This window comes from Macrobrachium rosenbergii, chromosome 3, assembly GCF_040412425.1.
Source record: "Macrobrachium rosenbergii isolate ZJJX-2024 chromosome 3, ASM4041242v1, whole genome shotgun sequence".
NCBI classification, from domain to species: domain Eukaryota; kingdom Metazoa; phylum Arthropoda; class Malacostraca; order Decapoda; family Palaemonidae; genus Macrobrachium; species Macrobrachium rosenbergii.
The window spans coordinates 53,117,545-53,143,057 of NC_089743.1; the positions used below are offsets into that span (position 1 = coordinate 53,117,545).

The 25,513-nt window shown below is 33.0% G+C and overlaps 2 protein-coding genes across 2 annotated transcripts; one reads left to right on the top strand and one right to left on the bottom strand.

Annotated features, from left to right (window-relative positions):
- The first annotated feature begins 308 nt into the window (after positions 1–308).
- On the top strand, positions 309–3,900 carry LOC136851275 (involucrin-like). The gene is made up of 3 exons (XM_067125262.1): positions 309–453; positions 3,233–3,450; positions 3,625–3,900. Exons 1-3 carry the CDS (start codon positions 309–311, stop codon positions 3,898–3,900), a joined length of 639 nt encoding a protein of 212 aa, XP_066981363.1.
- A 4,646-nt stretch (positions 3,901–8,546) lies between these two features.
- LOC136855679 (uncharacterized) lies at positions 8,547–13,788 on the bottom strand. The gene is made up of 4 exons (XM_067132974.1): positions 12,397–13,788; positions 11,844–11,956; positions 10,316–10,428; positions 8,547–9,122 (listed from the first exon to the last, which is right to left on the bottom strand). The coding sequence occupies exons 1-4, from the start codon at positions 13,049–13,051 to the stop codon at positions 8,705–8,707; spliced, it is 1,299 nt and encodes a 432-aa protein (XP_066989075.1). The 5' UTR covers positions 13,052–13,788; the 3' UTR covers positions 8,547–8,704.
- Positions 13,789–25,513: the final 11,725 nt, after the last annotated feature.

Sequence of the window (25,513 nt, forward strand, 5' to 3'; positions counted from 1 at the left end):
TACACACATAAACAAAGCCACTCCAACATCTTCTAAAAACATAACAGACACCTCACACGTCCGAACTGTCGACCTAACCGCCCAGTTCTCCTCGCTGCTGGGAGAAAGGGAGCTGGGGATTGGTACGATACACGTACACATCGTTACCGGGGTCTAAGCGATGTCAGGCAGGGCAGCCGATCGAGGCTACGGCCTACCCCAACGCCAAATCAAAAGTCCTTCAAAAAGAAGGCATAGTGCTTACCCCATATAAAAAATGGGAAAAGCACGTTAAAACGAAGAAGAAGAAGCAGCTGGCGAGTTGACGTATGGTGGATGGTGTCAGACATCGCCAGTCAAGTCCAGGACAGCAGCAGGTCACGGCAGCAGAGCAGCGGAGAGCAATTTTTTTAGATGCGATGGTTGTCGTCTCGACTCTGTCGTGGGCGTCCAGTGTTAGGGAACTGCTTCTGAGTACTTGATGGTTGCCGTGTCGGCTCTGTTTAGTTGTGCTGCAGTGTTGGTTTTACGGCTCTTGACCTATTCCTTTATGTTGCTTGTTTTTTTTATCTACTGTTGCTAATGTTATTTATGATATTATGCTGCCTGTGTATTATGATTCTTTTGAATTTAATTATGTGAATTTTATGTTGCTGTCTCATGTGTTGGTTTATTGACTTGGTCATTTTAAGTTTTTTTTTCTCTCCTGGACCTAACTCACTTGTAAATTTTGTAAATAAATTAATATTAAGGTAAATTTTTGGTTTTGTTCTGCGCCTCCCTCCTTTGTTTGTTACCTCTCGTTAGCCATTACAACCCAACTGCTTGTTTTGTATAGAACCTGTTGATCTCAAGGTAGTGAGATCATAAGACATATCATATATTAAAACCTGGAATGGTGTATAAAAAAGAAATGGATATTTAAACGGAAAAATGCATAATGGAGAACAAAACAGAGAAATGCATAATGGAGAACAGAGGAGTTTCACTGCAACACAAAGTGGTTGTTCCACATAATGTCTGGAAAAAGTGTTAATGAGTTATCTTACTCACTTCTATGGCCACATGTAACCGTTTCCCACAGTGGCTCTTCTTATCCAATAACACTGCACAAAGAGCGAATCACACCCAGCCGGAACTCGAAGTGAATAGCTATTGTATGGTTCCTTGATAATATATGCAGTGCACATACGCACGCACTTGCTTAATAACCCCTCCCCGGAAGCGTGACGACAACTGTTCAGTGTTCGAAGGATCACAACACATCTATCAATCTGTCAGTTTGTCTCCACGCATCTTGGCCATGATCAGAAGGCACAAATGAACGGGTCAGATACCCACTGTATCTAACTGTGGAAACTACCGACGTCAGCATAAATGCCACCTGCATTGGATATACCTTCTCACAGGCCAGCACACAGTTTGCTAAGACAAGATATACATATATATATTTTATATATTTATATATTTATATATATATATATATATATATATATATATATATATATATATATATATATATATATATATATACATATATATATATATATATACATATATATATAATATATATACATATATATATATATATATATATATATATATATATATACATATATATATATATATATATACATATATATATATATATATATATATATATATATATATATATATATATATATATATATATATATATATATATATATATATATATATATATATATATATATATATATATATATATATATATATATATATATATATATATATATATATATATATATATATATATATATATATATATATATATATATATATATATATATACATATACATATATACATATATTTATATATATATATATATATATATATATATATATATATATATATATATATATATATATATATATAATACATCAGTGACTAAGCTACTAATATAAATCAAGTAAATATGGTATATACTATACACAAAGGATAATCAAATGAAATGGTAACGGTAAATCATTTTAATAAGAGGTAAACCGAAAAATGATAAAATCTGATAGTAATTCACAGGAACAAAAAATATATATTTATATATATTCGTATATACAGTATATGTATGTATGTGTGTGTGTATATATATATATATATATATATATATATATATATATATATATATATATATATATATATATATATATATATATATATTGTGTGTGTGCGTGTGTCTGTGCGTGTGTGTGTTTGTGTTTGTGTATGTTTGTTTCCTTGATCGATATACCGAGGTAAAGTTATAACAGCTTTACCAGCATATCCTTTGAATCTCCTTGAATGGTTCCCAGAGTTTGATAGTTGGGTGATCTGAACAGTTCAACTTCGGAAGCTGAATGTGTTCCCAAATATACTTCGAATATTCCACTCACTAACTTCATATAAACAAACATCAGAAACAAGAAACTCCCAGAAACTATATTTCAGCAATCAAGTTGCCTCTCTCTCTCTCTCTCTCTCTCTCTCTCTCTCTCTCTCTGAAGCGACATGCAAAGTTATTGTTATCTAGCCCATACAATGAAAGTGTGAACGCCCAACTTATCAATTAAATTCGACAATAACTGGAATGTTATCGTACATTTGAAAAGGATCAAATGAATATATTTCGAAATAGTATTATCACTGGAAAAGTGATCTAATATTTTTTGATAGTTATTAAAACTGAAGCAGATAAAGCAGCGTCGATATCGATAACATGATTCAACAAATTTGCATGGATAGTTAGCCAAAATAAATTAACAATGAAATATTCTAGCTGTTAAATGAGTGAAAAATTAAACTGTCTTCTGAATTATTGAGAAAATTTACCGGTGCCTATAATGTAATAACGATATAATATAAAGCATAATAAAATATGAACAGGTGACGATATTATTTAATATCACTTTAAGGGTAAGACGACTTGTTACATTGGTGTATATAACTTAGGACCAGACATGCCGAAGGACATTGAAAAAATGATGCCAGTAAATTGTGAAATAGATACTCCAAGGGTATGTAACCGGAGGCAATAAACTTTGGCTATGGAAGACGTAGTAAACGCGCTGTCAGTTTTCGAAAACTTTGTGATACGTGGGAAACAATTACAGAGGGTTGATGTCCAGGGCACAGGTAAACGAACTGGCACGAACTTGATATGAAGAAGCATGAAGAGGAACCGTTTGCCATTGGAGAGGAAGAATTTGACATTTAAGAGTAAGCGACTGATATTAAAGAAGAGATTGCCACTGAAGAGGAAGAGTTTGACACTGAAGAGGGAGAGTTTGACATTCAAGACGGAGAGTCTGGCATTAAAGAGGTAGAGTTTGACACCGAAAAGGAAGAGTTTGACATTGAAGAGGTAGAGTTTGACATTGAAGAGGAAGAGTTTGACATTAAAGGTAAGATATCAAAAGGAAAGTTTGACACTGAAAAGGAAGAGTTTGACATTGAAGTATAGTTTGACATTTAAAAGGTAGAGTCACTGAAGAGGTATCAAAAAGGGAAAGTTTGACACTGAAAAGGAAGAGTTTGACATTGAAGAGGTAGAGTTTGACACTGAAAAGGAAGAACTTGACATTGAAGGTATAGTTTGACACTGAAAAAGGTAAAATTTGACATTAAAAAGGTAAAATTTGACACTGAAAAGGAAGAGTTTGATAGTGAAGAGGTAGAGTTTGACATTAAAAAGGGAAAGTTTGACACTGAAAAGGAAGAGTTTGACATTGAAGAAGTAGAGTTTGACACTGAAAAGGAAGAACTTGACATTGAAGAGGTAGAGTTTGACACTGAAAAGGAAGAACTTGACATTGAAGAGGTAGACTTTGACACTGGAGAGAATGAGTTTCACATTGAAGAGGTAGAGCATGCCATATTGAAGGATCTATGGAATTTGAAGACGTAAGTAGTATTTACAATTTTTGTTAATTATCGTCATAAGAGATTCACGAAATAAAGAAAGAATGGAATAATTTTCGCCAGTTTGTGAATGGTTGTAACATTTATACACACATAACACACATACATACATACATAAATATATATATATATAATATATATATATATATATATATATATATATATATATATATATATATATATATATATATATATATATATATATATATATATATATACACACACACACAGAAGGTGCCACTCTTCCTGTTTTCAGCAAGTATTGCTGTGATGAGGTTGCTAACCCTACGCCAGGCCTCAAATATTTTCAAGGAGCTCGTGTGCCGATGGCATCCGACATTTCTTGATGGTTACTCATTCAAGGAATGACCAGACCCAAAGTAAAGGTGCGTAGTTAGATAAGTATTTTTCCTCGTCGAATCTTTTGTCAATTAACATCCATGTGAAAACCGAACTTATTCTTATGCGCACCAATATTAATTCGCTGAGTCACGCCTTAAGAGTCATTACTCTTTCCACCGGATGCGTCGCTGCGTCTCTCATTATAGAGGAGAGGACGAAGCCAAACTTCCATTACGAAGCTTTCTCATATTCCGAGCTTCATTATGACGCCCAAATCAAGAGTATTTAAAATTTAGTCTTTAACGAAGATAATGCATGACACCAGGATCGTCGATATCGTATTCCTCCATTAAAAAGACACTGTAGATCTCTGTTGCGAGACTTCTTACTCTTCTGGATTAATTCCCCTTTTTCAGTTTTCTGTAAAAGAAACTTTTGAGATGGCTATTTGTCTGTCCGTCCGCACTTTTTCTGTCCGCCCTCAGATCTTAAAAACTACTGAGGCTAGAGGACTGCAAATTGTTATGTTGACCATCCACCCTCCAATCACCAAATATACCAAATTGCAGCCGTCTAGCCTCAGTAGTTTTATTTTATTTTATTTTATTTAAGGTTAAAGTTAGCCGTAATCTTGCTTCTGGCAACGATATAGGACAGGCCACCACCGGGCTGTGGTTAAAGTTTCATGGGCCGCGGCTCACACAGCATTACACCGAGACCACCGAAAGATAAATCTATTTTCGGTGGCCTTGATTATACGATGTACAGAAAACTCGATTGCTCCGAGGAAACGTCGGCGCATTTTTAACTTGTTTATGTTTGTGTTCTGTTAATAAAGGGATTTAAACTTCGAACGGCTTTAATGATTCTTCAAACATTTCTAAATTTATAATCCTACACTTGTATCAATAATTAATAATAATAATTCATCAGCTGCCGAAAGTTTGAACAAGAATTGGAAAATAAAATGTATTTAGAAATTCTCGGGTAACTTCTTATGTGAAAACAGCTTTTGCTGATTAATCTTTTAGCTGGAATCTCGGGAAAAAAAAAGGCTCGAGCCATTTACTTCCTTAAACAAAAATGCAATTATCATCGCTTTCTTGAAGTTTATCTACTTCTATGTACTTCTCCCAAATCAGTGTCTTTAACTCTAGTCCATTTTTTTTTTATTCTTTCAGTCTTCTCATTTCCTCCAAGGAAAACTTCTAATAGAGTTTCACAAAAGAGTAATTACTGTTTTTGATTAGCCAGTAACTAAAGCAAGATGTGTAAATTGTCAGTTTAGGGGGATTATGCTTATGCAAAGAAATGCCTATATATACTGAGTTGATGTATACTGTAACCATATTGTAATTATTGTAATTGTAAATAATGTAAGTTTAATCCTTTCAATAAAAAGTAAAAATAAAAAAATGGTGTTTTATCACAAAAGGTCATAGTTGTTGCATTCTTGAACAATGACACAGGTGTCGTTAATTCAGAGGGAAAAATTAAAAACTCAGCACAGAGACCTTTTACGTAGCATTTCTGAAAATACAGCAGCTGGTGCAATAAGCTTGATTTGTTAAAAATCTGTATTATGAATTGACAGGAAAATACACAAGTATAACTAACAAGCGGGTAATTTGCGATAACCTGTACGGTGCGGCATTAGTAGACTTGAGGTCTAGTCCCGTGGTTCTCAACCTTTTTTGGCCCATGCACCCTTTCACCAAATTTCAAATGTTATTACCACCCTCCTTTTCAAAATTCTGCCTCAAAAGCTGCATTCCAAATAATATGCAACAAAACAATAATGCAAACACAGGTTAGCTGAGAGAAAGGCCAGCGTGACCTCTCAGTAGTGTGGACCGATGCACACTGTGTTTTTTGTGGTCCAAGAGACAGTTTGAATCTGCCAATCTGTGGTCGCAATTACCCAGCTGAAACTCTGAAATTTCCCCCCGGCCCCTGGGGGAGTGGGGGGGAGGGGCTATGGGGGTGGCCCCGGGGGAGGGGGTGAATTTCCTCCTGGTCGAGAACCAGTGATATTCTATTAAGTTTTAGACCAGAAAGCATTTCGATCTTGCACAAGGCCAATGAACCTAGTAAAACTGGCTTCGGGGCCGAATGAACACGCGGGCACACACACATTCTAATGCATTTACCTCAACCTGAGAGATTCTTAATGGCTGAAAAATCGGTTTTACCGACAGCTCATATTCGCGCGAATGAAATTCGCTGAAAACTCATTTTCCCTTCGGCAGTGCTAAACTTTACGAAGGGTAATGAACGACTCTGGCTCCCGGTTTTGCAATTCGGTTTTCAGAACCATTCACTTTTTTTAATTCACGATTGATTATTGCATTTCTTGTCTGGTCGTGGGGGGAAAGACTGCGTTTGCTAATGATGGGCACTGGAGCGTAAGGCAATTTTAATGTTTCACAGGCATTCGTAAATGCAGTTTTCGAAACTTGATAAAAGATAAAAGTTAACTAAAAAATTCTCATAAGTGAAAAAGTGATACAAACCTAGTTTTTCCTTGTCATTAAATAACTTGCACAGTTGAACATTTCAAGAGAAATGCTGTGATAGGTTTGTATTAAAGAAGATACAGAATTTAGAATTTAAATTAGGACAAAGGCCAAGCGCTGGGACCTATGAGGTCACTAAGCGCTGCAACGGAAACTAACAGTAAAAAGGTTTGAAAGGTGTAACAGGAGGCAAACCTCGCAGTTGCACTATGAACCATTTGTTAGGAGAGGGTGGAAAATAAGATGGAAGAAAGAGAATACGAACGGAGGTACAATAAAAGGAATGAAAGGGGTTGCAGCTAGGGGCCGAAGGGACGCTGCAAAGAACCTTAAGTAATGCCTACAGTGCGCCGCATAACGAGACTACCCCACTACGGGGAATTGTATTAGAGAAAAATATTGATCTTTTCGTTATACTAAAGAATTTATTGGGCTCAGTTTCTATGCCGAGAGGATTCATTATCAAAAACACTGAAAGTCATCAGAACCTAAAAGTGGTTTGAAGCTCAATAAATTCCCGGTCAGCATTTTCTTTCAGAGCAATATCGTTAATTCTGATACGTTGCTCATTTGAAAACAGGAGTCATTCTCTAAAGCTTTACTCTTTTGGATTCTTGTGCAAACAAGCGTCAAGTCGACGATACTTAAGGGTAAGAATATTTCTGGCAGACAGACACACAGAAATAGAAAGTTACTATTGTGGTGAGAAGGGACCTTTTGAGACTCTCTCTCTCTCTCTCTCTCTCTCTCTCTCTCTCTCTCTCTCTCTCTCTCTCTGTTGACAGCTTGGTTATTATAACGTCCCACTTCAGCAAGTGATATCAAAATCGGTTCAGGCTAAATATATTCCGTCTTAATTGTAGAAATCTAATTACTATTGGCTTCTACCGTGTTACACGGATGCTAATATTTAAGGAAAGGCATATAATACTTCTGTATTAAATTTAAACGTTAAATTTAATTCAGAAGTATTATATGTCAATATAGTTGTAGGAAACGAAATCCAGTGATTAAAAACGGCATTGGAACAGACCCTCTAAACCAAAAATTGGGAATAAACATGGGGGACAAAAATACTCCGAATTCACTGTCTTCTCCAAAAATTGCCATGGCATACGCCTTTGGATCGAAGAGGTTAGTACCTGCATGCATGACGAGTCGAATTACTTAAGCACTACTGCATTAAAAGTACATTTCGCGATGTTTGAGAACTTAAACCATTACTGCCTTTCCTTGCATATTAGCATCCATGTACACCAAATTTTGTTTGGAATGCTGATTTCTCAAGCTCAGTCTTAGCTTACTCTAAATTTAGAATCACACCAATTTCCATTTAGGCTAATGATCTGGTCTTTAATCTCACCATGTCGAGAAGTGAGGAGTGGATTTAGTTTCAATTCCGGACATATGATCGGATGAGCTCGTGTTATTCTGCGTTGTTTATTTCTTAATTCTTACACTCATGTTTTGAAATTACTTTCACAGAGGGAGCTAGTGTTCGTTTATTCGAACAGAGAACAGAAAAGCAACTGCATTTCTTGCCATGCTTTTACCATCAGAATTGGACATGTTGTAACTGTCCTCATCTGAAATCATGTTCAAACGACTGCCATAAAGTCACTAGCAATGATCCCTCCCCAACCAAATGAATATCATACGGATATGGAATTAATACTTTCCCGCAGCCGCTTCACCTATTTCTTTCACTTGAGTTGTTAGCGTTGGGCAAACAGATTCCGTTTGATTACATTTTTGGTTAAGAAAATCTTTATACTGAATGTAGAGATCTTTATTCACGAAAACGACTATCAGTGCATGCCACGCGTTGCATTAATCTTGATTTTCTGAACTCCCCTTTTCAGGATGAAAAGAAATCTTCATGTTACTCGTATAAGTAGATTTATATTCGTTAATTCAGTTAGAGCTGTTCGCTTAGCACAACCGTCTTCTTGAATTCTTAATTACTCTAAAAGCTGTATTTCTGCTAGCGAACAACTCGAGGCTGGGTGCAGGTAGATGCGTCTCACTGGGACCATAATTTGTAGACAAACGGGTCTCTGTCGGTTGCCTCAGGGAAGAAGATAAATTCAAGGGTACCTCAGTAACAGGCTCCACAGAACGTAATCCATCGACAGCGTAACCTTCATTTCTTCTGGTTTTTGGCGACAACGAAACAAGAGCAGGTCCGGCTGAAGGGCTGTCCATCGGAACCCTTGCAGCCTCTGATTTCGGCGGTAAATTCTTCGGTTTCTGTAAGATAAAGCTTCTGGTTCGAGGACGCGAAGCCTGGCGGGCCCTGATTTGGTGCGCTGTCCACATGTGTCGTGTTAAGGCGTCTGATCGAGTGTAACTATATAGGAAAAAAACGTTAAAAATATAAATTTATTCCACTGAATTTTGAGGACAATAACGTATAGCCTTCTTTCATGTGTTTTTACTAACACTTTAGAGATTTTATTAAGAACTAAGGCTCAAATCCACGACAAAACTGAATTCTTGTCAGTTTGCTAGATACAAAGTAGCTGAATAATAATCAGAAGAAATGTTTGTACACTTGTGTCCATAAATAAAGTAGATACGAAAAGCAGTATGACTGTTCAGTCGATCTTTATTTTCATGTAATATTTTTAAAGAGAACACGCATGTTATTACTTATCCATTTACAAGTTATTGCATGTCCATGCAGTAAGAATATATTTTTGCCATTTATGACCGGACAATGAACTTCTTAAGGTTACATCAGCGCCCCATAGCGGAGGCAATATAAGGCAGCCGATTCTACCATACATACATATATATATATATATATTATATATATACTGTATATATATATATATATATATATATATATATATATATATATATATATATATATATATATATATATATATATATATATATATATATATATATATATATTTATATAAATTTATGTATATAAATTCGACAAGTAGACAGCTGTTTTATCCTACAGGATAACATTTGCAATATCAAAATGTATTTGGAAGGATACATTGCTAAATACGAAATCTTGTTATTCCTGCCTGCCATAATTCACCGATTAGAGCAAGGTTGCGTCCACACTACAGTAAGAATGTCACAAACAGTCGGCAATTTATCACACACACATCACAAACATGTTGAATACAAGTCAACCAGTTATTGGTGGTTCTAGCCACGTCCTCCCCTCACGGTCGCTGGCTTGTTCTCAACTTGTTAGTGATACGTATGGCAGTCGTTGGCTTGTTTTCAACATATTTGTAACATGTATATGATAAGTTTCCGACATGTTTGTGACAAGAATGCGACAAGTTTCTGACATGTTTATGACAAGTAAGCGACAAGTTTCTGACATGTTTGTGACAAGTAAGCGACAAGTTTCCGACATGTTTGTGACAAGTAAGCGACAAGTTTCGGCATGTTCAGGACATATTTTACTGTAGCGTGGACGCACCCAAAGTGTAACGTGAAGAAATTCACTACCTTAGTTTTCAAGGTCTCTGATAGCAGTTGAAATAGTGAAAAAATAAAACTGTCATTTACCTGTGAACACACGCAGGAAGAGGACAACAATAGGTTCGTTTAGCGTGCGCTGGTAAGTGGGTTCTCTGATGCTTGGCCAAGTGGTCTCGCCTTACGAAACCGCGGCCACAGAGCTGGAAGAAATTTGAATAATGAACTTGAATACCTGTTTGCATAGCAAATTAATAATTTTTCTTTTCTTTGCATAACAAATTAATAATTTTTCTTTTTTTTGAAAACTTTGTCATTCCCTGGATGCTGTGGTTGATTTTTGTTTCATTAAATATTTGTTAGCATAATGATAATTTTTCTTTAGAAACTTTGCCGTTATAGCTATGGTTGATTTTTGTTTCCTTGAATATTTCTTTGCATTATAATTAGTTTTTTCTTTAGAAAACATAGTCTTTCTTTGAAAGTTTGAGTTGATTGTTTATTTAAATAAACTTGATAATTCTTGATGATTCTTTAGAATTGTTTCGATCGTCTTACTCTGGCTGAGAGCTTCAGCAAATAATATTCGTTGAATTAAGCACGCAAAATATTTCAAAGATAACTTTTCATCACAAGTATATATATGTATATGTATATGTATTTATATATATATATATATATATATATATATATATATATATATATATATACATACATATATATATATATATATATATATATATATATATATATATATATATATATATATATATATATATATATATATATATATATATCAACTATTTAATATAAATGAATAAGAAGAGGTGCATAAGTGAACATTTGCTATCAAACAATTGATATATATATATATATATTATATATTTATATACATATATATATATATATATATATATATATATATATATATATATATATATAATTTTTAACAGTAAATGAATAAAAATAGTCGCATAAGTAATAATTTACTATCAAAAAGTTGATTATATATATATATATACATACATATATATTATATATTTATATACATATATATATATATATATATATATATATATATATATATATATATATATATATATAATTTTTAACAGTAAATGAATAAAAGTAGTCATAAGTAATAATTTACTATCAAAAGTTTATATATATATATATATATATATATATATATATATATATATATATATATATATATATATACATATATATATATATGTGTATACATATACGTATTATGCATAATACATATATAGATATATAATACATATATATATATATATATATATATATATATATATATATATATATATATATATATATATATATATAAATATGTACATATATAAATATGTACATATATATATATATATATATGTGTGTATGTATTTAAGTATGTATGCATATATGTATATATATATAGTTATGCATACATACTTACATACATACATACATATACATACACACACATATATATAAATATATATATATATCTCAGCTGTTTGACAGAACAAGTTTACTTATACGCCTATTTCTTCATTTTTATTTACAAGAAGAAAATCATTAGGTGGGACTGGAACCTCAACATGCAGCAACTCACCTGACAAAGGAAAGGTTTCTGCCCTGTATGAATTCTGGTGTGTCTCGCCAGTTCTTCGTTTCTATAAAACGTTCTTCCGCAGCCCGCGTGTAAACAAAAATATTTTTTACCAGCTGAAAGCAAAATAAGGAAAATAATTTTTTTATTGTTTTCACGGAATAGGACGTTTGGTTAACTGGTCATTATTCTTCTACGATGGGAATTTGAGTTTCATGTCGCCGTTTTTGGACACGCCATACATTTTTTTGATTGTACATGACTTCATGTGGCATTAATATATATATATATATATATATATATATATATATATATATATATATATATATATATATATATGTATATATACATATATATACTTACATATATATATATATATATATATATATATATATATATATGTATATATATACATATATACACACTCATACATATATATATATATATATATATATATATATATATATATATATATATATATATATATATATATATAATAATAACTAGAGTCCAAATGAGGAGTGAAAAAGAATTTCTTACCGAGCAAGGTATTTACCTTCAGAATATCTCGCTACGGGATTTCTTCCATTAACTACAGAAGCCTCGCCGTGACTTTCACTGTAATTTGTTTTACTCAACACTCCAGGAGGCCTGCTCCTGTCCAAGTAACGAGAACCATCTACCGGCAACAGCCGCGGAAGACTAAAAGGAGTTAATCTTTTGGTGTCTTCACATCGGAAAGGACTTCGAAAAGTCGCTTCGTTGACTTTGACTTGGTGCCTTAAGACGGGGTTTGTCCACGAAACTCGGGTCTGCCAGTCGACGAGCGTGCGCGTCGTACACGAACAGTTGCCTTCGAATTCGCTGAAGAGTGCGTTCGTAAAAGCGAAAAAGCCGTTCGTGCAACAGAGGAGGCCGTCGTGAATGCTTTTTGCCAAAAATGGAGAGGCTGAGCTGTTTGACGCTTCCTTTCGAACGGTTCGGTCTTCTGAGTTCGTCTCACTTTTGTTGTTGTTTATTTCCAGGCTCTTTTTGCCCGCCAGGTCCGAATTTTCGAGGAAAGCTCCGGCGTCACTCGACAGCGGGCTGTCTGACGACTGATATCCGTGGTCCTCTCCGTCGTCGGTCGAAATCTCTTGCGTAGTCATTTTTTTTCGGCGGTCTTGCAGACGCCCCCGTTTCGAATAGCTTCTTGAGATACATCGAAACATCTTGACAGTTTCGAATGTGGTGATGCGTCGTTTACATGAAATTCATTGCAGTTCTCCCGTGGATATAAAGGGTCCCACAGAGACCAGTAATGTTGGGCATTTTGAAAATAATCTGCGGATATCATAGGTGCAACTTGTTTGCTGTGCGGCACTGAAAATGTATTTGTATATATATTCGACAATGCAACAGAATTGCTCATAATGAAATGAAATCACACAAGTTGATTGATATTCGTGATACTGAACACGTTTTAGAGCGTCAATTTGAAGGCTTCGTCTTTGTAGTAACTTATTTGTTGTATGCTTGACAAAATAAATATTTTCTAATAAATAGGTTCTTCCTGTAGAAACTGCCTGTACTGAATCCACCTTCCTCAACACCGTTTGTTCTCGAAGTTCAGGAGAGACAGAAGTAAGTTTAAGGAATTCAGGTTTGAAATTTATGTCTGAAGAAAATGTGTAATGGCCTGTACCAATGAAATAACGCCACTGTATTGGCTTGATCGCTCCTTGTGATTACTTAGGGTTCGATGATAAACTTCGGCAGATGGGCGGGACCTGAAGCCTTATCAACTTGTTATTTTCTTTTTTTCATTCTTTTTTTTTTTTTGCTGTCAAGTGGTTCATTGTGATCCACAAACAGATGAAAATATCTTTGGCGATAGCATCCAAAAAAAAAAAAAAAATTTCACTCATCATTCCTCCCACCGCAATCAAGCTCTTGTCTCTTTTATCCTTATCTCTCTCTCTCTCTCTCTCTTTCGTCTTTGTTCCACTTCCTGTCGATGGTAATTTGGTATTACTTTGCCGATATATGTATATAATTTCTGTTGGGATGTGTGGCTAACGGTGCGACTTATTTTAACAATATTTATTTCTGATACTTCCTATTTTATTTCTTTGATATACGTTAATTTGTAAAAAAGGTTATTTCACTTTATGAACTTTACTATAAAAATAAAGTTAAAATTAAAGGTCCATAGTAACACTTGGAGAAAATAAAGGCTTTAAGTAATGTAACCCAACTAATACACACACAGCAGTAAATGCGTTTGTTTCGATTTTACCTGCTAAATCAATGAAGAAGAATTTCCTGGGCCTTAAAAACTTTGAACTCATGATCACATACATATATACGTACACGCACATATATATATATATATATATATATATATATATATATATATATATATATATAAAAATATGTTTGTATATATGTATATATAAATATGTTTATATATAAATATAATATATATATATATATATATATATATATATATATATATATATATATATATATATATATATATATATATATATATATATCTTCTCTTTCTTCCATCATGGATATATTCCAACCTCTCATTTATATATATATATATATATATTACTAACAGGACATCTAGTGGAGATATTTATTCAGAAAAAGTTACAAGCATTCTAGGATAAACGGGGCGGGGTCACACAGAGGAGTTATTTAAAGTACCTCACACAGATATAAATACAGCTGGACTTCTGGTCAAACCTTTTTGTCCTAGACAGCTTGTAACTGTGAACAAATATCCACTGGGTCCAGTTTGAATGAGGTCCTGTTAGCAATTATACTACTGCACAGAACAATTGTATATGTGATAAAGACAAATATCTATATATCATTCCATTATCGAAAATGTTAATTTTCTTTTAATATATTTTACATAATTTTACATACATACATACATATATATGACTCTTGATACTATACTGCTCAGGACTGGGTAATCTTCTCCCCATACAAAACTTCTAGAACATTTTCAAGGTTGGCAACAGCGAACACGACTCTAAAAAGATAAAATAAAAATAAAAATAAAAATAAAAATAAAGCACTGAGAACAAAATTACTAAAAAGTTCACTAAAAGAACAAGGAAGAGGCTGAGGACCACCTACCAAAAATGTAACTAAAAATAAACTACTGGTATTGAGTGTTAAAAACAATAGATATAGAAGCAGAGAAGCAATAGCTTAATAAGACCATCAGGCAATAAACAATTGCACTGAGGATGTTTAGGAGTTAAAGATAAAACTACGTTGATAATAATTATATTTTCTATTTTTTTCTGCTAAATAAACACTGGACTGAGTTTTTTGTCCCTTCGTTAACCCCTTCAATCTTTTACTGTACCTCTATTCTTCTTCTCTTTCTTCCATCATACTCTCCAACCTCTCATTTTATAGTGCAACTGCGAAGTTTTCTTTTACACCTTTCAAACCTTTCAGCGCTGAGTGACCTCATAGGTCCCCGCGCTTGGACTTGGGACAAAATTCTATATGTTAATTTTCTTTTAAAGTTTTACATAATTTTGAGTGACTCTTGATACTAGACTGCTCAGGACTGGGTAATCTTCTCCCAGTTCTGAAGTTGACTCCTCTGTGGGCATCAATGCGCAGTCGCAACAGACCTTTACTGCAACCCACGTAGATCCCCTGACTACATCTGGGGCACTTGTACGTATATATAAAGTTAGGTTAAATACAGGACTGAGCTTGTCTTTAAATCTGGTAAAAGAGCCAATATTTTCAAAGTTTGAGATTAAATATTCCCTTTGAATAATATTTAGATTATATAAATAAAAATATAAATATATACTAAATATATATAGATATATAAAAAAAATATAAATATATACTGTATATATAAATATATATATATATATATATATATATATATATATATATATTAAATAAAATTATAGGTATATAAATATGCAAATATAAAAACATAATATATATATATATATATATATATATATAGATATAAAAAAAATATAATTATATATATATATATATATATATATATATATATATATATATATATTTATATATTTATATATACATATTAAAACACACATTATATATATACATACATACATATATATATCATACATATATATATATATATATATATATATATATATATATATATATATATATATATGTGTATATGTGTGTGTGTGTGTGTGTGTGTGTGTGTGTGTGTGTACAAATGAATGGTCAAATGATAATCTTTCTTATAAGTTTTTAATTTAGATAACTGAATGATACCTCAATATATGCTTTATAGTGATATACTTTCTAACATAATCATATTGTTTATTTACTGGTTAGACGGTTATGCTCTGTCTAGCTTCTAAGTGGAAAGTGCCTTTAGTGGATACAGAGTGGGTTTATCAAGCAAATATAACAATGGTTTCATTGTTCCTGTCTGGCATGACTTCCTGAATAAATATACAGTTTCTCTCTCTCTCTCTCTCTCTCTCTCTCTCTCTCTCTCTCTCTCTCTCTCTCTCTCTCTCTCTCTCTCTCTCTCCGCCTGATGTAGATTCACATGTGCTCACCCCAAAATATACATAAATCACTTCTATTAATAAAATTAGATTTTACTCTGAAAAAGTCTCTTTGCCTCTTTGTCTTTCTCTAAATGTATCTAAAATCATAGCCCTGTAGAGCACAGTTAACTGTCACAACTGTTTAAACAAGCAGCCAGGATCACGAATTCAATTATCAAGAATTAAACCTCAGAATAAGATAATACTGACAGCATAAATATAGTGGAGGTCAGTACCTTCTCTACAAAAAACTGAGATGACCAGTCTTGTATATAATACAGCTAATAGTGACTTTACATGCACACAGACATACACACACACACATATATATATGTTTATATGTATTTATATATACATATATATATATATATATATATATATATATATATATATATATATATATATATATTATATCTATTATATATATATGTATATATATATATATATATATATATATATATATATATATATATATATATATATATATATATATATATATATATATATATATAGAAACTGTAGAAAAAAACTGTCTGCATAGCATAGCATTTGTGGTATAAGAAGAAGAGAAAGGGTAAGAATAGTCTGTATATGCAAGGTTGATAAAAGAGTTAGCATAGCTGAAAGGATTGATCAGAACTGACCGTTAGAGAGAGATATCTCTCTCTCCCTCAATGGCATAATTTTCTCATTTAAATGATCCCCATCTGCAGAAAATGATCATGCACCCGACTTCTCCAGTAATTTGGTTCAAGTACAAAAAGATCGCTTGATTTTTGACTAGCGCAGTTTTATACGCCATTTACACATTTATCAAATTTTTGCTATTCTTCAATTTTTTCCAGCTGGTTTCAAAGTTAGTTTAAATTTTTGTTAAAAGCATTCCTTCATGTGTTCATTACCTCTGAAGGAAGATTTTTTCATACTGGTCAAATGATCTTGATTCTGATTTTGTTATTATTATTATTATTATTATTATTATTATTATTATTATTATTATTATTATTATTATTATTATTATTATTATTCAAAAGACGAACCTTATTCATATGGAACAAGCCCACCACAGGGACCACTGACTTGAAATTCAAGCTTCCAAAGAATAAGGTGTTCATTAGGATGAAGTAAGAGGAGGTAAAGGGAAATACAGAAAGAAGAGATCTCGCTTATTAAAAAAGAAAAAAATAAATTAATAAATAGATAAAAATGTATCAAATGCATTGCATCCTCGCCTGAACTTCTGAAGTTCCAACTGCACGACAACCTCTGGGAAGTTGTTCCACAGTCCAACGGTGTGAGGGATAAAGGACCTCTGGAACTGAGAAGTTCGACAGCGAGGCACATTTACTGCATACTGGTGCTGCTGTTCAGCGAATATGGTTGCTCTCTGCAGGAAAAGAGGATCAGGGATCAGTTGTGAATGTGAAAGATCTCTCTGTTAAGTTAAGTATACCTGAATGTGAAAGATCTCTCTGTTAAGTTAAGTATACCTTAGTTTAACCAGACCACTGAGCTGATTAACAGCTCTCCTAAGGCTGGCCCGAAGGATTAGACTTATTTTACGTGGCTAAGAACCAACTGGTTACCTAGCAGCGGGACCTACAGCTTATTGTGGAATTTAAAATACAACTTACGAAAAAGTGACAAACAAGAGACCAACTTTTCGAAATTGACTTTAAAACTAAAATTAAGGCAATGCTTTAGCACTACCAAATATCAAAGATTACTGCAGATAACTTACTGAGAAAATACTATTTTTAATTCTTATATGGAGTCACTTTTACCTAACTAATTTTGTGATACGTAGAACAGACATGTCTCATTTGACCGGAAAATCTGTATAATTATTATTTCCAGTTACTTACTCTTTTAATAATATTTCATATTTCTTATAATTAATATTTTGATAATAATATAACCTTGATTGTAGCGTTAAAATTGAGTGCTGAATTCGAATGCATTTATTCAGTTATTATGAAATTTTTGTCCCAATCTTCTGTTTATTACTATTGAAAATGAAAATATTTTGGGGCAGGCTTTATTTTGAAACTCGAAAATATTTATTATCTATTAATAAATAAATCATATTTTACAAAAGCTATTTGATTACATAAAAGTGTTTCAATATTTTCAGGTAATTTTTATTTTGTAACGCGAGGCTTTTCATTAATATAGAAATCACATTTGACGAGAGGTATTTAATCATATAAACGTGTCTCACCCTCTCGCAGACAAAGAGAGCTCTTGAACATTTTGCTTTGTTCTACGAGCTGATGAATTATTTGATAATATTCATAGTTATTTACAATAGCAAAAGGTTAAAAAAATATTTCATTACAACAATATATTGGAGATAGTGATTCAGGTTCTTATGATTTGTTTTTGGATGACTATTTTGAAGTGATCGGCAATATTCTCCGTTTTAGTTTATTTATTGGTTTAAACTTTCGTAAATTAAAAAAATTTTTTCTTTAGACTTTTGAAATTATTGGTTTAATCCTTTGTTATCCATGAGGTCAGTCCAATATTTCAGAAAATTATCTCTTACTGTTATTTCAGCAACTCCTTGTATTAAAAAGCAATCTAAGCAATCGAAAAAAACTGACTTCAACTAATATATACGACTATTTATGATAATCGACTGACCTGACTCATTATTTTGACTTTTTTACTCTCATTTCGGTATAATGGCCAGGTGTATCTTCATGTAATAATAATAATAATAATAATAATAATAATAATAATAATAATAATAATAATAATAATAATAATAATAACAACTTGCCGATTACAGTTCACAGGCATGCACAATATGCAAATACTGAAAACATATATACAACAGAGATTCATTCAAATCAAGTAAGTTATGATCACAATACTTTGCCTTGAGATTAGCGTTCAGTGCCTGTGTGTGTGTGTGTGTGTGTGTGTGTGTGAGAGAGAGAGAGAGAGAGAGAGAGAGAGAGAGAGAGAGAGAGAGAGAGAGAGAGAGAGAGAGAGAGAGAGAGAGATTTTATGAGATTTCCTAAGATTACCTTATCAGATACTACTGTATGTACACACATATATATAATGTAATATATATAAAATATATGTATATATTATATATATATATATATATATATATATATATATATATATATATATATATATATATATATATATATACATGTGTGTGTGTGTGTGTGTGTGTACATTAGAGAATCTCTATTGCACATATTGTTGCTATTCATCAAAGAGTGTGTATTTGTGTGTATGAGAGAGAGAGAGAGAGAGAGAGAGAGAGAGAGAGAGAGAGAGATAGCAAAGCACTCAAACCAAGGAGGTCAAGTGATAAATGTGGAGGGAGGCAACGATGACGAATCTAATCTTTCAGTGAGTTTCTTTGTCCACGTGCCAGATAACAAGCAGATAATTCTTGGAACGTAGTTCTGAGACAAAGGTGTGTTTTTTTTAAAGGGGAGAGCACACCCCTACTTGTTAATAACCTTACTCCTCCCCCACTTTCTCCTATCTCCCACCCTGGGGCCCACCAAACTCAGTATCCCGTGGTTAGTTTATTGTCCCACCACATAACGCCCCCACTTGCTTTTATGGTGTTGGTAACTTTTGGGTTAGATTACAATTCTTTATCAGGGGCTATTCTGTCTTTGTGTCATGATGTGATATGAATGTTGCTATTATCAGTTAGTGTTTTACATACCTTTTCTTTTCAGTAATTTGCTACTTCTTTATAAAGACCTATATTTTGAGTATGGAGAAAATTGTGCCATAGGTATTTCTACCTTAAATGATAAACTTTCGAAATCTCTGTAATTATAGGGCTTGGCCAGTGTTTTTTTTTCTAATGAAGAGAAGCCTCTCTTTTTCATGAGTGTGTGAAGGCTAAGTAATTTTACATATCATGTGGGTGTGTGTGACCCTCATTACCAATTATAACTTTTACGAGAGAATGGATAATTTATAAAAATAAGACGAGAAGAATTTAATAAGCTTACCTCAAAGAGTTGAAAAATTACAGCCACCCCTAACGCCCACCTAGCAAATGGTAGTATCAGCAAAAAAGGGCATCGTAGTCTGTGTAATTTAAAAAAGTAGATATCGAGTTTTTTTTTCTAATGACCGTGCCTTTGTGGACGATAATGAAAAGCCCATTAAATATTCACTTTCAGTGTTAAATATACATTTAACTGATAATAAAAATTTTTATGTTATTTCCTGAAGTTGATGAGAATTGAAATATATTTTTTCTGAGTTATTCAGTAAATTGTAAACATTTGAAACGCATGCGAAAGAAGGAAAATTTAATTGAATTTCATTTTCTTTTAAATATAAAATTATAAAGCTGAAAATAGGTTTCTTGGTGAAGTACACAGACCTTACCATAGGATTCTAGAAGTAGAACTTGTATTTAGAAACAACAGATTTATAAGAGACAACGATTTGAAAAATCATAATTTCACATCCAAAGCTCGAGCTTAAGTCGTCGTACATATCGAATATCAAAGAATCTAAGCTTGAATTCATTTCAAATATTTTGAGGAACATTAACTATGAGCGCCAATTTTTTTATTTATAGATTAGCAAAAACAACGCCACTACAATACGATTGGCAGTGGACTAAATACACCTGCTAATGAAGGTTAAGTGGGTACCTGTGAACTGGAGGACTTTTTAGCTTTTTATCAGTTCTGTTAATTTTCGTCCATCTTTCCAAGGTCAATCTACGAGAAGCACCGAGATGGATAGACCTGAGTCAACTCATACTGAAGTTGCTAGAATAGAACTGCCATTTTCATTTCCTCTAAGTAAATCTCACCTGGAGGTAATTCATTCCGGTAATATAACATAATTTAATGAATAATTAAAAAATAAATAACATTATATGTTTGTTTAATTACTTTTACACTGTTCAATTGTTGCTTCTGTAAATTTCGTCGATTCCTAACTTGCTATGTAAAAGATATTCAAGAAAATAACTGTTTTAATGAATAATTGTTTTCATAGGCAACGTACCGTTTACAGAGGGCAATACTTTAAGCAAGAGTAACAAAGAATCTTACAAGTTTTCTTTTCTTAATGTATATATACGTCAAGACAATTTATATATGATGAGAATCTAAAGTCTAGTCCGATTGTTATCAAAACAGGCCATCGATTAAGATCCGCAAAGCTTGCTATTCATTGGAATCCAGGAATCCAGTTAATAACGGCTATGAGAATAGGTGACCAGTGATAAACAAAATAGCAAAGCGGTTTCCTATGCCTATATATATCTGTAGCAAAGGCAGTGAGCAAAGGTGTTTGTTCCCGTTTGTTCGCCTTTGTTCACTTTGATGATTTTTTTTTTGTCAAGCAAAGGACTTTGAAATTAAATTTCCAATATGAATTTTCAAGGAAGCACTTGGAATACTTTTAGTACTTTTGATAAATGTGCAGCGCAAATCCAAAAGAGAAAATGAGACATGTAGCGCAAATTCAAGAGAAATTAAGACATGCAGTTCAAATCCAACAGAGAAAATGAGACACGCAGCTCAAATTCAAGAGAGAAAATAAGATATCCAGCTCAAATTCAAAAGAGAAAGTAAATGATATTTCATGACTCTCGTTTTTGCCATGAGAATAGAAGCCGCATGCAAATCCTATTATAACAATTAAGGGAAGACATTAACAGAGGCTTAAGTCTGGTGGCAAGATATATAGCGTTGCCAGAACCAAAAGCTTATTGAGTCTGAGACAAAATTGTTTCGTTCCAGAATCGTCTTTGTGGAATCTCTTGTGAAATCTGAGATCTAGACTAATTGGTGTTACATATATGTGATACCAAGGTAATGCAATACACAGTGGGGTTCCTTAAGTGTTTGCTTTAGTGCCATGAACTGAGAACTGCCCTACCCAAGATATCCAGGTTTTGGAAAATTGTTTTCACATTGAGGGACCTGAATGCAGAGCTTGGAAAGAAAATTTCAGAATGACCAATGAGAAAAATTATATTTAAAACTAGTACAGAATAAAACAGGGTTAATATGCTGTGCAGAACTGTCGTTGTTAGCCCTGTTTTATTGTATACTAGTTTTAAATATAATTTTTCTCATTAATCAATCTGAAATTTTCCTTCAAAGTTCTGCATCCAGGTCCCTCATTGTGAAAATAATTTTCCAAAACCTGGATATCTTGGGTACGGTAGTTCTTAAATCATGTCACTAAAGCAAACACTTCAAGGAACCCTGCCCATATATATATATATATATATATATATATATATATATATATATATATATATATATATATATATATATATATATATATATATATATATATATATATATATATATATATATATATATATATATATATATATATATATATATATATATATATATATATATATATATATATGTATATATGTATGCATGTATGTATATATACTTGAGGAAAAGAAGAAAATACAACATATTCAGTAAAGACATGAAATATTTTCTGTTTAAAGAATGGAACCATTTTCTCATAATGCCAATGCGTACAAAGAACAAGAATAGATTTTATTATTCATCGTCCCAGAATTTACGATTGCACAATGTAGGTTACTAATAATTTACCAGGGCTGATCTTTTGTAAACCTGATTCCTCCGGGAATAGTTTTTGCTTGGTAAGTGGTAAGGACTAATACGTGGGTTGGCTTTACTGTATACATTGCCATTAACTGAGCATCCAGTTTTACTTCGTCATTAAATATAAACCCTTAGTATAGAATTAGGGTTTTATTCCAGCGATACTAAAAAGTTTATGATGTTATTAAATATAACCGCCAGGTATAGTGTTAGAGTTTTATTCTACTGATACCGAGATTATTGCCCGAGTATTCTCCATCACAGAGGAGCACTGAGAATAACCAGAGGTTATTACCCAAGTCTGATTTGCTGTGGTGAAAGTTCCACATAATTTTGTACTGCTGACGTAGGCTTGAAATCAGACCTTCTATTCAGCCTAATATCACCTCTCATACCGCCGCCATATACCGTATAAACCTCTCTACGAAGTTACCTGTTCTGCTGATATGAGTAGATTAGTAAACTCTTCATTCATTCCATTTTGATTTGCAAGCCCGGTATCACCGCCATTTCTCGACTCCCTGTCTCAGATTGGATTCAGCCTGGACTGTATAGTTTGAGCAGTGTATTTGGTATCTCCCATTGCCTCGCCTTGTCATATAGACAGAGCTGGAAACATCCTCTCGCGCAAACAGGAGTGTAATTCAATGTGCATACTGATGGACTTTCACGCCAAATCACATTGCTGGTTTCCCCGTTCATTCTGAGAGGATAATTACTTATAAGGATGTAAGGAACTAGAGAGAGAATGAAAAATGACTGACAGGAGAATTGTGTGGAAATGCAAGACGTAATTGCTCTTACAGATGTCAGGAACGGGAGGAAATAAATAAATAAATAAAAAAAAAACTTGCTGAAGAGTTAGACGTGAGTGCAGTGTGTTCTTATATATATATATATATATATATATATATATATATATATATATATATATATATATATATATATATATATATATATATATATACATATATATACAGTATATATGTATATCCGTTGGATATTATACATTAGACTAATTTTACTAGTCATACTCATTATTTGTACTGTACTTGCGTTGCCCCTCATATAGCTACAAACCTAAAACCTGAAATTTAAAACCGAAAACCCAAGAAAGGGGAAACATTCGGTTAAAACCAGGGAGAACAAACTGAACGTGGAAATCCGCACTTAAACCAGGAACTTTTGATCATATAATGCTTCAGCTGTTTCCCCTAAATCCTCCTAACTGCATCAAAGAGCCATACATTTCGGCAGAGAGAGAGAGAGAGAGAGAGAGAGAGAGAGAGAGAGAGAGAGAGAGAGAGAGAGAGAGAGAGAGAGCAGGAATTCACCACTTTCAACATGGGGTGAACATGTCAGAATATGCCTGAGATTTTAGGGCACGTCAGAGGCAGCTCAGGTATGGTCTAGGACATTTATATAGATATATGCTGCACTTGAGCAATGTTAATTATAATTATAAGAAAGAATTCCATTTGAGAGGAGGAAGCTAACTGAAGGAAAATGGTTTGTAGGGATGTAAATTAGAGATAAATATCAAGACGTTATCTGGTTATTTGAGAGGAACTTGATTCAAGTGGACCAAGAAATAGACGGGTATGAAACAAGGAAATTATGCAGAAGACAGAACAGATTTCTGTTAAAGTCTTCAAATTTTCTGTTATGTTTATAATCAATGTTTAGAAGTCTGGGATGCCTTACAATAACAAAATTAAAGTTATATGATTAATTTCAGTGAACCCTCGTTGCTTTTGAGAAGTATTTGTTCACGGAAGTCTAATGTGGCTGGCAGAAACTCTTTTTATTTTATTTGATTTTATGAAATTTAGGCTGTTAAGACAAGTACTGGGGTACTTACGGCCTTTCAGCGCTTAAGAAAGTGAAAAGAGGGAGTTGGAGGGATTGGACAGCAAGTTCAAGAGATCCCGAAAATAAAGGTGATGAAGTACGAGGATCTAAAGATGAAACCGAGAGAAAACCCTCGCAGTTACAATAAGAAGTAAAAGAGAAGTTGGAGAAGAAGACGTAATATTTGATGCAGGAACAGAGTTACAGCAAAAGGCAGACAAGTAGGCGCAGCTTAGGGCCAAAGGGAGCTGCAAACACCTTTAGTTATGCTACAGCGCAGTATTTGAGGGGCACTGACGGCACTACCTCTCTACGGGGCTGAATCTCTCTTGAGCCCAATACTCAAAAAGGTGTAGCCTGCTTATGAGACTGATCTTAGGAAGTCTCTCCCTAATATATTCCAGGTACTTGCGGAAGAGGATCAAAAGAATCAACGTCTTGACGTTCATTCAACGGAAAATTGGCTTGAAAACTGGTTTGTACTCTCATCAAATGCTTAATTTTTTTGGTATACAGAAACTACCATAATATGTAATATTTAACCTTTGGTTTTAATGAAACCGTAAAATGACGATCATTATATTAACTGCAATTATGTACTGGGCTCAATGGCTGAGTCCTTACATGTGATCTT